General features: G+C 39.7%; 2 protein-coding genes across 3 annotated transcripts in view; both read left to right on the top strand.

Moving 5' to 3' along the window:
* Positions 1-4,046, top strand: part of LOC110093565 — a 13,714-nt gene extending 9,668 nt beyond the window's left edge. Inside the window, exon 5 of the mRNA XM_020818489.2 lies at positions 3,488-4,046. Within this exon, the coding sequence (XP_020674148.1) occupies positions 3,488-3,844 (357 nt within the window). The 3' untranslated portion in view covers positions 3,845-4,046. The remainder of the gene's footprint in view (positions 1-3,487) is intronic.
* A 334-nt stretch (positions 4,047-4,380) lies between these two features.
* Positions 4,381-13,367, top strand: LOC110093567 (pentatricopeptide repeat-containing protein At4g21065). 2 transcript variants are annotated; one of them, XM_020818495.2, is made up of 3 exons: positions 4,381-7,166; positions 11,299-11,465; positions 13,015-13,367. In XM_020818495.2, exon 1 carries the CDS (start codon positions 5,170-5,172, stop codon positions 7,036-7,038), a length of 1,869 nt encoding a protein of 622 aa, XP_020674154.1. In that variant the 5' UTR covers positions 4,381-5,169; the 3' UTR covers positions 7,039-7,166; positions 11,299-11,465; positions 13,015-13,367. The 2 variants fall into 2 exon arrangements, with proteins under 2 accessions (XP_020674154.1, XP_020674153.1); XM_020818494.2 differs by having other exon boundaries at positions 4,381-7,184; positions 13,015-13,366.
* The last annotated feature ends 2,548 nt before the right edge of the window (positions 13,368-15,915 follow it).

Below are 15,915 nucleotides of genomic sequence, written 5' to 3'. Positions count from 1 at the left end.
AAAAAAAAATAAATACAACCGCCGTGGTGTCTCACAAACATCAACCGTGCATGCCTTTGGTGGCGTGGTGGGTAGGCGGCCTCTTGGTTTTTCCTCTAAACGGGGGAGACGCCGGGAGGCTGCCGAATTTTTGTCTGAAATACAGACAAGGACTTGGAACAATTTGGGACCTGGACTTGATTGAACTCAAAAGAACTACGAAGGACTTGTACTTGGACTTTCGAACAAAGTCTAAATGACTTGATAAAACAATTGAACTCAAATAAAAAAATGTGCAAGAAGCTTAATTCATACTCAAGCAGTTATAACTTGAACACTTGGACTCATATTTGAACTTGATCTATACATCAAAGGAACTCACACTTGAAAAAGCAAAGGTGAACTTGAATGTGGACCGGAGTCTATAAAGACTTGAACTTTTATTTCTCCAATATGATTCATGAAATACTCTAATCTAATTGAAATGAACTACAATGATTGGTGGAGAACAATGTTCCAAATCTCACACATACAAACTCTTGGTGAGGTCAGGGAAAATCCCTACATCTCATTAACTATCAATTACAAACAAATAAGAATGATGTACAAGATATTGTAATAGTTCTTCAATTGAAGCTAGTGATGGAGGTGTTGATTGCAAGTAAAGGATAATAAACCAAAGTGACTTAAACTCTTGAATCAAATTGGTACGCTTGCAATGATCAAATGGAGAGTATGATAACATGCCTGTGATCAACAAAGTGAAGCTTCCTACAGATATTCAAAACTTTCATACCAAAGGGGATGTAGATGTCAAAAGGGACGATGATTGTTGAAAGCCTTTGTGTTAGACAAGGGGTGAATCTCAAGCAAATGATAAATTTTCCTTAAATTGCAATTGGAACTGGTTCATAAGCAACAATGTAGGCTCTTGATGAACACGGTGATCATGCCAATCAATATGCGAATAACGACATACAACAAGTGATCTACAATACATATAAGTACCTACGAATCACTACAAAAAAGAGAGCCGTCATATATGCAACACTTAACCTATACATAGCAAGGAAGGTTGTAGCGATGATAAAGAACATACAATGAGTATGGTGATGCCCCTCTGATCCATGACAAGCTAATTTGTGGATAGATGCAGTAGTTTTCTATAAATATTGAGAGGTTACAATAAGCATAATAGTGGATGTTGTAACACTCATACAGTCAACCATATTCAACCTTACAAGAAAAACAATAGAAGAAGATTTCGCACAAGTCATGGAGTAGAATGTGGAAGTTCGTATGATCAGCAACAATTCAATTCCAAAAGATCTGCAATACGTACAATCTCTCTACGAATACAGATGTATGTATAACATGCCACCCGTGGATAGATATAGAAAGACTTCAGTAAATGTCGTATCCTGAAGTAAATCCTAGTCTGTGAAGGAAGACATCTACCTACCTACATGCAGCAGTAGCAGATGCACTAAAAAGACCAAAAAAATCACAACAAAACGCATGAAGAATACAACAAGTGCAAGCTCATACGATCCAAGGCAGGAGACTCGTTAGTGCACTACGATCCACCTGCAGAAGGCAACAAGTAGTGCACGACAGTCTAACTGTACGAAGGAGCGGACAATTCTATTCAGAAGCTACTATGACGCCACCGGATTTGCAACCTCCATACAAGCAGACAGAAGGCGTCTACAAATATTTTAAAATATCCCTGCACGTGCACTATAAATTGTATACACATAGGTACACTAAAGGGGAAAATACAATCTCAACCCGCAAGGGCCCCGACGAGCGTGTTATTGGTACACACGTGACGTTTAGGGATGTTGCACGGGTTATTAAATTTAAAACCGATCCTCCTTAACAGGTTAAACGGAGTCGACAGGGTTTAATTATAAAATGCCTCCAAACACCCGCATGGGCCCCGACGAGCGTGTTATTGGTATACACGTGATGTCTAGGGATGCTGCGCGGGATGACAAGTGAATTCTAGTTCGAAACCGATCATTCTATGCGGGTCAATAGAAGTCGACAGGGTTCGAACCAACAAACAAATATACGGTTGTGGCGACCGTCATATTTGTCTTAATACATTCATAACTATAGGGGTTTGCGCCTATAGGAAACCAGAACTCAGATCATAAAGTCCTCACAAAATGAGGGCGAAATCTCTGGGTAGTGTCTTATTTACAAACCCATCTGCCTTCCAAAATTTACCTCGGAACTTATCAGTTAAAACTCCCTCGTCGAATAAAAAGAAAAGCAGGCGGAGGCCAGGGCCGAATTTTCGGAGCCCACAGTCGTCAACCAACTGGGAGTGAAATTGGTGGACACCAGTTATTATGGGGTGATGATGGGTGTAAGGAAGGTGGAGAAAGATCAGGAGATCTGTAGAGGAGTGGTGTTGACCATCTAGGGGATTTAGGTAAGGGAGAATTTTCTCCCACTAGAGTTAGGAAGTACTGATGTCATCCTGGGGATGAAGTGGTTGCAAACTTTTGGGAAAACCAAGGACAATTGGGAAGCACTGACAATGAAATTAATGGTGAATAGGAGAAAGGTGGTTATAAGGGGAGATGCAGGGCTATCCAAAGCCATAGTATCACTTAAGACCATGGTTATGGACATACAAGAGGTGGGGGAAGATTATCTGGTGGGATTATACAGATTGGAGGAGGGAGGGGATTTTTCTCTTTCGGTACAGCCCTTGATTCAACAATTCGGTAAGGTTTTTCAGCCACCTCAAGGATGACCACCTTCACGGGAACATGAGCATATTTTCACCTTGAGGACAAGGTGGATCTTTGGGAGGCGAGTATTGTTAGACCGGTTCATTGGACCGGTCCAGCCGATCCACACGGGACCGGCCCAGGTGAATAGAGGCGGAGGTTCCACCTCTCCCGCAGAGACCGAGCGGACCGCAAACCTCCACCGGGCTGATTTAGGAAAGATTTTTGAGAAAGTTTAGGAGGGAAATTGAATGTAGGGGTTGTTTAGATATTTTCTTTTGAATTGTATGCATTAAATAGTTTGTTTTCTTAGGGTTAGGGGATATGGAATTTGGCTGATTTTGGGATCTCTTAGGTTTAGGTTTTGGGCTCTAGATTCGTCTAGAGATTGGAAGAGATCGATCCTCCTCTAGAATAGAGGATCACTTGTATCTTATTATTTCTTCCGTTCTATTTGATTATTGCAATAAAATTATTGTTTTTTTTGTTTTCTTTTAGAGTGTGGAAGATTTTTCTCGTTCATTTTTCTAAAATTGATAGGAGTTACTTGAGATCTACAAGTGGTTCCTATCACAGTCATCATTGTGACTCACATGGACACTTCTCATACGAAATATAAACTCAATTTCCCATCAAACAAACAATAAAGAATAAGTATATTTTCTCTCAATTCCATATTCTTTTCATTTTCATTTCCTCTCTTTTAGTTCTTTCAAAGCAAAAGGTGCCTTGTTTTCTCAAATTCCATCTGTGAAATTCAGGGAGTTCGAAGAGAGGTGGGCTACCAAGCGAAGATTCTGAACAAACTACAGCAGGAATCTAAATCTGGAGCATCCTCTATAAACTCCAAAGAGGTCACACCTCTTGTTTCTGTTTCAGAGAATCCAGATTCCTATCTTGGAAAATCAGAACCTTACCAACTGAACAGCAGCTCTGGAGCTAGAGCAAGTAGATTGAACACACTGCCTAGTTTAGAAGTTGATATCAAAGAACCATCAAAGAAATCCTACAGCGCTTATCAGCCGTTGAATGAATCAGTAGGGCACAATGAGATTCAGGTCCTTGTTGGTGCCTTTTTGGGCTTTATTGTGAGCTTTGCTGTTGAAACGATTCTCTGACATATAAAATGTACATGTTATAAATACATTATAAAAAAATTTTGTATTGCTGTAAGACTAGCAGCAGCTGCTTCTCTCCAATATGTTGGAAGCATGAAGGGCAAAGTTATGGATATCATGGATACAGGGAAGGGTAAAAAAATGTTGGCTGAATTCTTTCTTAATATTCTCTTTGATGAGTCTGCATTGGCGTTTGGCTGCATGACTATTCTAGCATTTGAATCATTACTTTTTCATAGACCTTCACTTTAGGGATTATATGAGCCTCCTATAGCTTTTTGTAAAGCAATTTTTTTAAAAGTTGTTATGAGTATTATAGATATATGTTTTTAAGAATTCTGAAAACAACCTTTTTTATAGCTATCGTATTAAGCTTTTATTTGGGATAAATTTTTTACCTTTTGCTTTTCAGATTGCCATCATAGTATCAATTTGACTTCTTTTTTTAAGAAATTTTATGTCATAATAGTTTTACAATCATCTTTATAAAAAGTTACCGCTACACTAAACTGGAGGTTTCAAAAAGTTTTGAAAATCATTAATAAAATGGATATATGATAAAGATATGAAAAATAAAATAATAAGAAAATTATCCAGAGTAAACTATTTATGACAAGGATAATTTGAGCTTGCTGAAACTGTATTTGAATCTAAGTTTATTTTAAATTTTCAACCCCCTTAACATCAGCAAATAGGTTTCTTAAATGAGCAAATGGGAGGTTTGAATGGGAAAGGTTGTGTTTGGCTTTATAACCGAGTTTCCTTGTGTCGCTGTTGTGCGGGTGAACTTGTGAAGTGAGGAAATTTAAAAAAACAGGACATAGAATAAAGAAAATGAATGAAGAAGCATAGAGTGAGAGAAAAGGACCAAACAGGCGAAAAGAAGCAGAAGAATTCAAGTCATTCGGAGCCTAATCGTTGGAATCTGACTAAAAAATCATTCGGACCGTTAATTCAAACGCAAAAACCTTCTTTTTCTAATCCTCTTCCCTCTCCTCCCCTATTACGCTCACCGCCAACCTTCCCCTTCTCTTTGGCCGCCGTCCTCATCCTGCGCCAGCGCCACCATTTCTTTGTCTCGATCCCCCGTTCTCTTCGCTGATGGTCATCAAGGCACCTCTTCGTTTCTTCCCATGCGCCGTGGCCGACGCCGTGAACTTCTTCTCGCTTCTGCTCTCCACCCGCTGCTGTTTCCCTTATCTGATTGGCTCCTTTTCTTCCATCGTTCTCCTCCTCTGTCTTATGTGAGCTTCTATCCCGCCTGCTCGCCCATCCTGTTATGAACAAATGTACCTTTTACCTCCGTCAACTTCATATCAAATGAGATGATAATAAGAAGAAGAATATCAACAACTTTGCTTCCGCCTTTGAACCAACTCCTTCGCCGCCTTCACACTCTTCCCACCACGAATCCCATTTTTTCAGATTATTACAACTTTTCTGATGCTGAATCCTTTAACAATTACCACGCTTACCTTTCTCTCCTCCAATCATTTGTCTCGCGGAAGGCCATCGGACCTGGGAAGCAGCTACACGCTCGTCTACTACTTTCTAACCTTGGCTTTGACACAGTTCTTGCTACGAAGCTTGTCAATCTCTACTCAGTTTGCAACCATCTCCCATACGCCCACAGCCTGTTCGATAGAATTCCTAAACGAAACATCTTCTTGTGGAACATTCTTATTCGTGGCTACGCATGGAACGGCCCTTTTGAATCCGCTGTATCGCTCTACTACCAAATGCTGGACCATGGGATCCTACCTGATAACTTCACTTTCCCATTTGTCCTCAAGGCCTGCTCAGCCCTCTCCGACATTGATAATGGTAGGGAAATCCACAAGCTTGCAGTGCTCACGCGATGGGAGCTAGATGTCTTTGTGGCTGCTGGGCTTATTGACATGTATTCGAAGTGCAGTTCCGTCGTTGATGCCCGGAGGTTGTTTGACAGAATCTTGAACAGAGATGTTGTCCTTTGGAACTCGATGATTGCTGCATACTCACAAAATGGACATCCTTCAGAGGCTCTATCCCTGTTCCGCAAAATGGCATTGGAAGGCTTCAAACCTTCAGTGGCAACTCTTGTGACAGTGATTTCAGCTTCAGCTGATGCAGCTGCTCTGTTGAGAGGAAGAGAAATTCATGGGTTTAGTTGGAGGATGGGATTTTCCTCAGCAGACAAGGTAAACACCGCTCTTGTCGATATGTATGCGAAGAGTGGTTTTGTTCAGCTTGCCCGTGTTCTATTCGAACAACTTGTTGAAAAAAGAGTTGTTTCTTGGAATGCCATGATTTCGGGCTATGCCATGCATGGCCATGCTGATGAAGCTCTAGCGCTGTTTGATAAGCTGAGAAAGGAAGCTATTCTGCTTCCTGACAACATTACATTTGTTGGAGTTTTATCAGCTTGTAGTCGTGCTGGCCTGTTGCATGAAGGACGAAGATTCTTTGATTCCATGCTGCAAGATTTCTCAATCAAGCCTACAGTGCAGCATTACACTTGCATGATTGATCTCCTTGGTCATGCTGGAAGATTGGCAGAAGCTCACCAACTTATTAAGGAGATGCCCATGAAGCCAGACTCTGGAGTTTGGGGTGCTTTATTGAATGGATGCAAGATTCATGGGGATATTGAATTAGGAGAGAAGGCACTGAGGGAGTTAATAGAGTTGGAGCCTGATGATGCTGGAAACTATGTCATTCTATCGAACATCTATTGCCAGACTAGGAATTGGGAAGAAGCAGCTAAGATAAGAAAGAGGATGACAGATAGAGGGTTGAAGAAGACTGTAGCTTGTAGCTGGATAGAAGTCAAGAACAAGGACCATGCTTTTCTTGTTGGGGATCTTTCTCATCCTCAATCCAAGGAGATATATGGGGAGCTAGAAATATTGGAGGGGCTCATGCAACAGGCAGGTTATGTACCAGATACAATGCCTGTGTTCCATAATGTGAGTGATGATGAGAAGAGGAACATGGTTAGAAGCCATAGTGAGAGGTTGGCTATTGCATTTGGGCTGATCAGTACTCCACCTGGGACAAAGCTTATGGTTAAGAAGAACATTCGAGTCTGTGAGGACTGTCACGTTGCTATAAAGTTCATTTCACAGATTGTGAATCGGGAGATCATAATAAGAGATGTTAATCGTTATCATCACTTCAAGGGTGGCCATTGTTCTTGCCTGGATTATTGGTAGCTTGGTTGGCTTAATGGTGATTTAGTAGCATTTACGAAACTTGACCTAATATTTGTCCGCTAAACTTTGAGACTGAAGGATGGATCAACTTTATAAATGTTGCATTGCCAAATCGAGGATTAGGATCGGTATACATTCTTCATCTAGTGAGTTCATTTCAAAATTCCCATGCTTTGGTTTTTTTCATCATCACCGCCAATATGTTTCATATTATTTTGATGTTCATAAGATTTCTTTTGACGAGAACGCTGGATGTCTTTCTTTGTTATATCATATATATATATCCACTTGTTACCTAGCTTGCACCCAGATGGTTTTAGACGTCCATGGCTCATGTCATGCAGTGCACTGGCCACCACTATACTCAACGTTCATTAGTTCATTGAGCTTGCTTTAATTTTGTTGTAGTGATCACACATGGTTAAATAACCTGGAAATTGTTATGCTTGGGATACCAGGTGCACCATGATCCATTCATTCATTAACTATGTGTAGAGAACACGTGCACAAACTAAACATTTAGTACAATCACTTTTAGAAGTAATAATTTGATGGACCAACTAAGCCGGTCCAGCCAATAAACCCGGCCCCAGTAAAGGGGGCCGGTCTGGCTGGCGGGCAAAAGAGTCCTGTGAGCCCCACAAGTGTGGCGGCAGGCAAGGCCTCAAAAGAGATTAGTTTTACCTTTAATTTCTTTCCATAGAAAATCAAAATTGGGAGGGAATTAGGTAAGTTTATTTAAGATTAATTAGGTGATTTTATTTTCATGAGGTGGTTTTGTGGTTTGGAGCAATTTTCTTTGGAGTTGTTCCTAGTGGCGCCTAGGGTTTGTGGAGAGTTGATCTATATCTCGAATAGTAGATTATCTTGTATATTAGTTTGTTGTGCTGATATCAATAAAATTATCCAATAATCTCATTCTTTCTCACTGATTTCTGTTGCATTTTCTCTGCGTTATTGCTTTTTTGTTGTTGTGTGGATTTCAGATTCCTATCATATTGGTATCGGAGCACCTTTTTTGAATCCTATGGCGGCTAAGAAGGCTGATGCATTGGAAGAGAGGCTTGATGGAGAATTTAGAAATTTAAAATTTGAATTTAGAGAGCAAATTTCAACAATGGAGGGCATATTTTTGAATCTGGAAGTGATAATGAAAATGATGTTTGAGTTTCAAGCCAATATGGCATTATTGGAGGCAAGGGCATCGTTGATCGGACAATGAAGTTGGGAAAACTATAATATAGGGACAATGAGGGAGGATCAATAGGTGAAAATTTTTGGGGAAGAAGAGGAGATGTAACCTTTGGAGCCATTTTAAGGAGGGAAATCGGTGAAGGGTATGGCTGGTGAAGATTGGAAAGCTAATTTGTGGGAGAGAGAAACATGGAGGGATCACAACACCAGCTACATCGGAGGAGGATGAAGCAATTGGGGCTGTGGTGATCCTAGGGTAAGAAAGTTGAAGATGCTGATTTTTGAGGGAGAAGATGTTGATTTTTGAGAGAGAAGATGCTCACGGGTGGATTTACAGGTGGTGTGATATTTTGCTATAAATGGATTGACAGATAATGAAAAACTTACCGTAGTTGCTCTATGTCTGGAGGGGAAGGCTCTGTCCTGGTACCAGTAGAGAGGTTTGCGAGATTGGATTTGTTAATGGAGAAAGTTCAAAGACTGTCTTCTTGAATGTTTCCAAACTAGTTGGGAATGAGATTTCTATTAACAGTTCTTTGCTCTGGTGCAGGAAAAGGTTTAAGTAGCTCCAGTGGAAGATAAGATTAGAGAGAGTAACCTTAAATGGTTTGGCCACGTTAAACGGAGGCCTTCCGATGACCCTGTTAGGAAAGTTGAGGTATTGGATTTGAATCATGCTAAGAAAGGTAGAGGTAGCTAAAAAGACTTGGTTAGAAAATATTAGAAATAATCTTTCTTTATTAGATTTAAATAAGAATTTGACTTTTAACAGGACGCAATGGTGAAGAAGGATTCATGTAACCGACCCCACGTAATGGGACAAAGGCTTGATGTTGTTGTTTGCTTGATTATTATTATTATTAGTAAAATATAAAAATCGTCAATAGAGGAATTCTTTTTGATTTTCATGCATTTTCTCAAAATTTGTGCCCCTTCACCTCGGAAACCGTATCAATTCGTGCGCATGATTTTCATGTGATGAAATTACAGCTTATTTTAGGTATTGTTGACGCTCCGAGTGTAACGTCGAAGTCCATTTTATGATCGGATGTCGTTTGGATGACGTCACACGTCAGATTTCTTGATTTACACGTCGTTTCCTCGAGATATATGCCGATCTACTCGTGCGACTTCAGTTGAATAAATTTATAGTTACTTTTAAGTATTGACGACGCTCCGAACACATGGCCGAAGCTCGTTTCGCGATCACACGTTTTTTGGGGCGACGTCGTACGTCAATTTCAAGTATCAATCTTCCCCTTTGACCTATCTTGTACGATTTGATTGTGAGGGGCTTCCACTTAGGCCGTCTCCAGCCATACTACAAACGGCTGTTTGCCGTGTCGCCATCCTCCCAACCGAGCGGCAAAACTGCCGGCATTCAATTGCCGATTGTTGACCTCTGTTAAGTAAAAGAAAACCAAAAAAAATTAATTTCAAATCCTACCTACTCCCTGCGATCCCACGATGCACGTCGCTAACAGAGCACGTCGCCCCCACGTCGCGACCAGTTCGCACGTCGATGTCGCCTCACACATGACGGCCTCGCGTCGTTAAAATGAAGCCGAGCTCGTCATTTGTGTGCCCTGGCTTTCCCACGCTCTGCTCCACGCGAATAGCAATCTCTCTCGCTCTCGATCTTTCTCTCTATCTCCGGCTTTCCCTTCCCGTCGGATCGGAAGGAACGACAATTTGATCGGAGGCAGGAGCGGGAGTTCGCTGGCTTCGAAGTAACTTTCTCCCTCTTGCGTTACTTCTTCCGCCCCTTCCCTGCCAATCGACTTTGCTCCAGCGCCGACTTCCCCTTCCTGTCGAGATTGGAAGTGCAACATTTGATCGAAAGTAACAGGAGCTCCGCCGGCTGTGAGGGCTTGATCCCGATCCCGTACAGAGAGAGAGAGGGATTGAAGTTCTTACCTCTGCCACCGTCCGACCTCACCCCTGTGTTCTAATGTAATTTTAATTGTATCAAATATATATTTGCTTATTTAGAACATATTAATATCCCAATTTTTTTATATCGAGAAAAGAAACATAATTTTTAAAATTATAATAGGTTTAAAATTGATAAATATAAACATTTGATTAAAAAAATTTAAAATAAAATAAGAAAAAGAATATGCTAGGAATATTCTTTTTTTTATGTTAGAAAATGAAGTTCGATTGGAGTCAAGTTACTGCATTTTGGAGTGAAAAATGAGTTTTTCGGTTGGAGATGCCCTTAGGGGTATTCGACGGTCTGATCGCAACCGCACAATCCGTTCGATGATTGGATGTCATTTACCCCTTCAAGTGACGCGCCTCACTGATGCGTGCATCTTTTTTGTCGCCGATTTCATTCATTTACGCGCGTAATTGATGTGTAGGTCAACATACAATACATTGAATTTAGATCCGAGACATTAGTACAAACCGATTGATCAAGACAATCAGATTTCACACAACTCACAATCTAATTGTTTGTTTCTTTAGATGTGGCAGATTTAAACTTCTTAAAAAAATACGTTATATTATGATTCTAGTTTCTTTTTCTTTAGTGTTTGTCATTTAGATTATATATTTTCTTTTTATTCACAGCTTTTGTTATAATTTCAGTTTGGATTAGTAGCTCGGTTCTTATAAAGTTGCTTTACCAGTCCTTTCTTTTTTGGGTTGGTTTAAGTACTTTCTGAAATCTATCCATGATCCAATCCTAATTAAGATTGTCTCTATGCTCTTCAGTCCAATCTTAAGTAGATCCAGGATTAGCTAAAGGTTTAATACATGCTTTCATACACTTAAAAGCACTCTACTTTGATTTTAAGCCAGTCCAATTTGATTGGCAGCCCTGTTCAATTTCAATTTAAGCTAGCCATTATGCAGGGTCTGCATGTTGCAGTAATTGGTTTGATTACCAAGCTTCTATAAGTTAAATTGACATCCTTATGCTTAATTTCATTATTCTAAAGAACTTTCAAGTTCAGACGAGTTATTTATTGGAATGCTTAACGCTGTATATGAATTTGCATAAGGTAATTTCTTCCCTTGACGAACTTCCATTCATGCTTCCTATCATGATTTCTGCAGGCTCATCTGTTCAGGAAAATCAAAGCTGCAGCAATAACTCATACCAGCTTTTGAAAGTTGACGATCATCTTCTGCATTTATCCTAAAAGTTTACTGCACATCTCCAAGTTTGATCTCAATAGCCAGCAGAACTGACAACTTGAGGCCCTCAGTCAAGTCATTACCCGGTAAATTGATAAGAATCTACTTTTTCTGCTTGAACAACAATGATAACAAAATTTCTTACACAGAACAAAAAAGAGCTGTTGCATATATAAATTGAATAAGTAATTTTTTTAGTTAAATAACATATATAATTACTCTTAACCAAAATTTGAACCCTTAACAACGGAATAACATCCACAGTTTAACAGTAAACAAACAGCAATAAAATTTTGATTGAAATACTTTTTTAACACTTAGCTAATGATAATGGCCACTGTTAATTGCTAAACCCTTGAGAAATAGTTACTGTAAATATTCCAACCCAATATAGCTACAAGAATCAATCGAGAAGAACTTGCAAGATATATTTAGCTCAAATTCGAAGAACTTAATGTCCATGGGGAAACCTTAGTCTTAAGTTTCGTTTGGAATGGTTTATTCTTGCTTCTTAAAGTAGTTTTCTAGTACAAAAATTATAAGTTTTGCCGTCTCAAACAAAGCCTTAATCTCTTTATTGATAACAAATACAAGTGATTTCATATTTTAATTCTTGATTTTATGTCCCTCTGAATCTGCGTTCTAAGAATCCTTTTAATACCACCAAGATCCTTCATATCAAATTTAGACTTCAAAACTTATTTGACCTTTGTTTATTATCTGTCTTTGCAGGCCAAAAATATATCATCCACATGAATTAAAAAACTAATTTTAGTTCTAACTTATAATATTTTCGAAACCCACACTAAATTAGATTCTTCAATATTCTTATTTATACATTTTTACTATGGAAGAGAAGGTTTTATTATAGTTCACACTTTTTTCTGAGTGTAACCCCTTGTTATAGTTTCATATTATAGTAATTGAGAATAGTAGAGGAACAGGCCTTCTCCTCCAAGGAGATGAGTTTCTTATTCTCCTCAGTCGAACAAGATCTCACACAGCGACTAGGGAAGACTTTGACTTCGTTTGGGATGGATTTTTTACTGTTTTTGAAAGTAATTTTTTTTATATAAGAATTAAAAATTTTTAAGTAAAAAACTGTTTTAAGAAGCAGTAAGAAAGCCGTCCGAAACAAAACCTTCAACTCGATGATCTAGTGCTTAGACCCTCCAATATGCTAGCGAGTAAGGTTGGGAAAATCGGGAACAGTTAGATTGGCGGTGTCATTTGCTCTTTGAGCATGCTCGTGTGTGGGAGCGTAAGGGAACTAACTCTTGACCTAAATGTTTGCCCAATAATAAGGGCATCTCTTTGACAGCCTCTGCAGTCTACTCTTCCTTATTGTTTCCAAGCTATCTCACTGAAGCCATGCCTAATGCATTTAGTGAAAACTCTACTAAAAAAACTATCAATGGGAATCTTTGACGCCACCATAAATCTTTTACCCTAAACCTAAAGAGATATAACCTCTAACTCTGCTAGCTTATAATTTTCTCATACTTCGGTTGGTTGTTGTGTGGCTTACAACTGTTAATGGATGGTTATTTCTTCGCTACTCAGCCGGTACAGGATTGCCATACTGAGTCTTTTGGGTGGTAACATTTGTTTTGAATCGTGTTTTTGTCGTCTCAGTTGTTGCTTGGACCCTTGGGTCTCTTCTGGTGGTGCTTTGGGTGGCTCGTGTGGCTGTGAGATTTTGGTTTTTCTTGGTGCTCTGATAGTTTTGTTTTGTTGCCTTATTTTCTTTTGTTTCTCTTGTAATAGGTAGAACGTCAGCTCGTAGTATTTTTTCAAAGTTTGTTCTTTTAGAGAGCTGGTTGTTCTTTAAAGTTTGTAATTTTCTTATAGTTATCGAGTTACCCCTTTGCGAGTTTTATTAAAAAAAAAAAAAAAACTCTGCTAGCGGATAAAAGCTTACTCACAATTAGATGCACCGTTGGTTCATTTAGGAGAACAATGCAAAACTTATTTGATGCAATTCTCTCTAGTGCAGGAAAGTAATTAGTCTTACTTTAAGAGGTGATTTGTTTCTTTTGCTCAACTCTCTCTCTAATGAAAGATCCAAGACATCTTTTGACTCTTATAAGTAAAACAATACTCTACATCAACTAAGAAAATTCTTTCTCATGATTATTTATTTTTGTATAATGCTATATTATCTGAGTTGGAGCCACTAAGGCATCGTTTGGAACGACTTTCTTACTGTTTCTTAAAGTAGCTTTTTAATACAAAAATTATAATTTTTATACTAGGAAGCTGCTTTAAGAAGTTATAAGAATGCCGTCCCAAATGAAGCCTAAGTTGATTGCTTGACTCATCTGTAGAGTTACGTGCTACAACCTAAGGGGATTACTGACCCTAAAAGTCACTGATCCTATTTGGAGTACTTGCCTAGTCAATATCTGAAACTAGCATATGCCTACTCAGAGCTAGTTGCTTTGTTGACTTAATCAGTACTCATAGTTTTTTTTTTGGACATTTAGGCCATTTAAGGCAAACTCATACACACAACGCATACACAAAGACTCGGACCCAAGACCTCTTAGTTGAAAGCCTAAGCTCTCAACCAACAGGCCAAGGTGAGCCATAGTCACTCGCCTAAAGATAATTTTCCACTTGTACTTGGTGGAATTCTGATCATTTTGTTCATGTGATTGTAACATATGTATTTTGCAATTTTTTTTTCTAAGGTTTGGGTGTAGCTTCTCTTATAGAACTCAAAACCTCCTAAATAAAAAGTCAAAGTGTAGTTTCGTGACACTTATAATAACAACTATACAGAATAAGCGTCGGGATCGGTGCTATAATATTTGTAGAGATCAATGCGCGAAGAGTTTGCCCTAGCCGCCTTGCGATTTTCCGTGGACCTCCATCTCCTTGGTCTGGCGTCGGCCAGGTTCTTCCACCATTATGGACCCCTCCCTTTCCCCTCTCAACTTCCCACCCCTCCCTTCATCTACCACCCCCTCTGTCCCCACGACCCTGAACAGGTTATGGTCTAAATATCATGGCGGACACTGAAACTCCAACTTCCTCCCTTCTGATTTCTTTCCTGGACACTCCAGAGGAAATCATCCCCTTCGATAAAGAGAAGATTGCTGCTGTTTCTCCCGAGTGGGAACTCTGTTTGGTTGGGTATTCGCTTGGTAAGCGCCCTTACTATGAATCTCTGCTCTCGACAGTCAAAAGAGTCTGGAATCTGAAAGGTAATTTTCAGCTCATTGCCCTAAGTGACGGTTTTTTCTTATTTAAATTCACGGTTTTGGAAGATTTCAACATGGTTTGGTCAAAAGGGGCTTGGTATTTCTTAGGAAAACCTTTTATTTTTAAAAAATGGACTCCCCATTTTCAGCCGACTCGAGAGAATTTCGATTCTGTTTCGATATGGGTTAAGATTTTAGACCTTCCTCTGGTCTGCTGGAACTCCGATGGAATTTCACGTATCGCATCAAAAATTGGAATCCCGATTGCAGTTGATGCTTTAACTGCAGCAAAAACCCGGTTAACTTATGCCCGAATATGCATTCATGTTTCCTCCACTAAATTTCTGGAATCCATCCCTATCTCTTTAGATGAAATTGTGATTCATCTCAAAGCGCAGTATGAATGGAAATCGGAGTTGTGTACTCACTGTAACTCCATTGCCCATTCCTCTAGAGCCTGCCCTTCAAATCCCAATCCTAACCTTCCCATTGTGCCTCCTCATAGAGGTCGCAGCTATTCTCGTCCACCTAGGAACAAAACCAACTCTCGACCAACTAACCCAAAAGCCCAACCAGGACCAAGTTCCACTCAACCCCCCTCTCTCCCAACCTTGAAATCACCTCAAAAAATTCCTCCAATCAATCAGCCCCAATCCCAACCAACACAGAGCCCAATCTCCAAATCTGGCATCCCCTCCACATCCTTCACTCCTCCACAAGTCATCCTTAATGCCCCTATCCTCAACCCCGGCAATGCTACTTCCACCATTCCCCTTCATAGCTCCTCACCCACTCCTCCCATCACCTCCACCGATCTTATCCTTAAACCTACACCCGAAGTTCAGAACAACATCTCCATTCCTAATCTGAACTCTACAACTGACTTATCCTCAGAGTAGCAATTGGAGATGCCTCCAAAAACTTCCAACAATAAGACATCCTCATGCCGGACTTCAAAAAATAGATTTGATGTTCTACAATCTTACAACATTGAACCAGACACACTATCTACCGAAACTTCTTCTCTCTCCAAAGAGGAGCTTCATGACAAATCATCACACAATGACAAGGCAACCATTCAAACGAAATCTGCTAGGGGGAAAGCTAAGAAGCCCCCAAACTCAAAGAACAAATGATCTGTCCCTCCATTGCAGCCTGGAATATTAGAGGCTTTTCCACCTCTGATAAAGTTTTCTGCTGCAAGCGTTTGACTTAGTCTTCTGGGCTTGACATTTTATGTATCCTTGAAAATCGTATCAACATTTCAGCTTTGGCTGATCCTTTTTTTCTTAACAATCACTTGATCTTTGATAAGGAAGCTAGCATCAAC

This window comes from Dendrobium catenatum, unplaced genomic scaffold (genome assembly GCF_001605985.2).
Source record: "Dendrobium catenatum unplaced genomic scaffold, ASM160598v2 fragScaff_scaffold_450, whole genome shotgun sequence".
In the NCBI taxonomy this organism is placed as follows: Eukaryota; Viridiplantae; Streptophyta; class Magnoliopsida; order Asparagales; family Orchidaceae; genus Dendrobium; species Dendrobium catenatum.
The sequence above is the reverse complement of the archived record's forward strand: the minus strand, read 5'-3'. Positions and strand labels throughout refer to the sequence as shown.

What these genes read in the sequence shown, in the direction of transcription:
- LOC110093567 (XM_020818495.2), top strand. Translation starts at nt 5,170, where the DNA reads ATGATAATAAGAAGAAGAATATCAACAACTTTGCTTCCGCCTTTGAAC.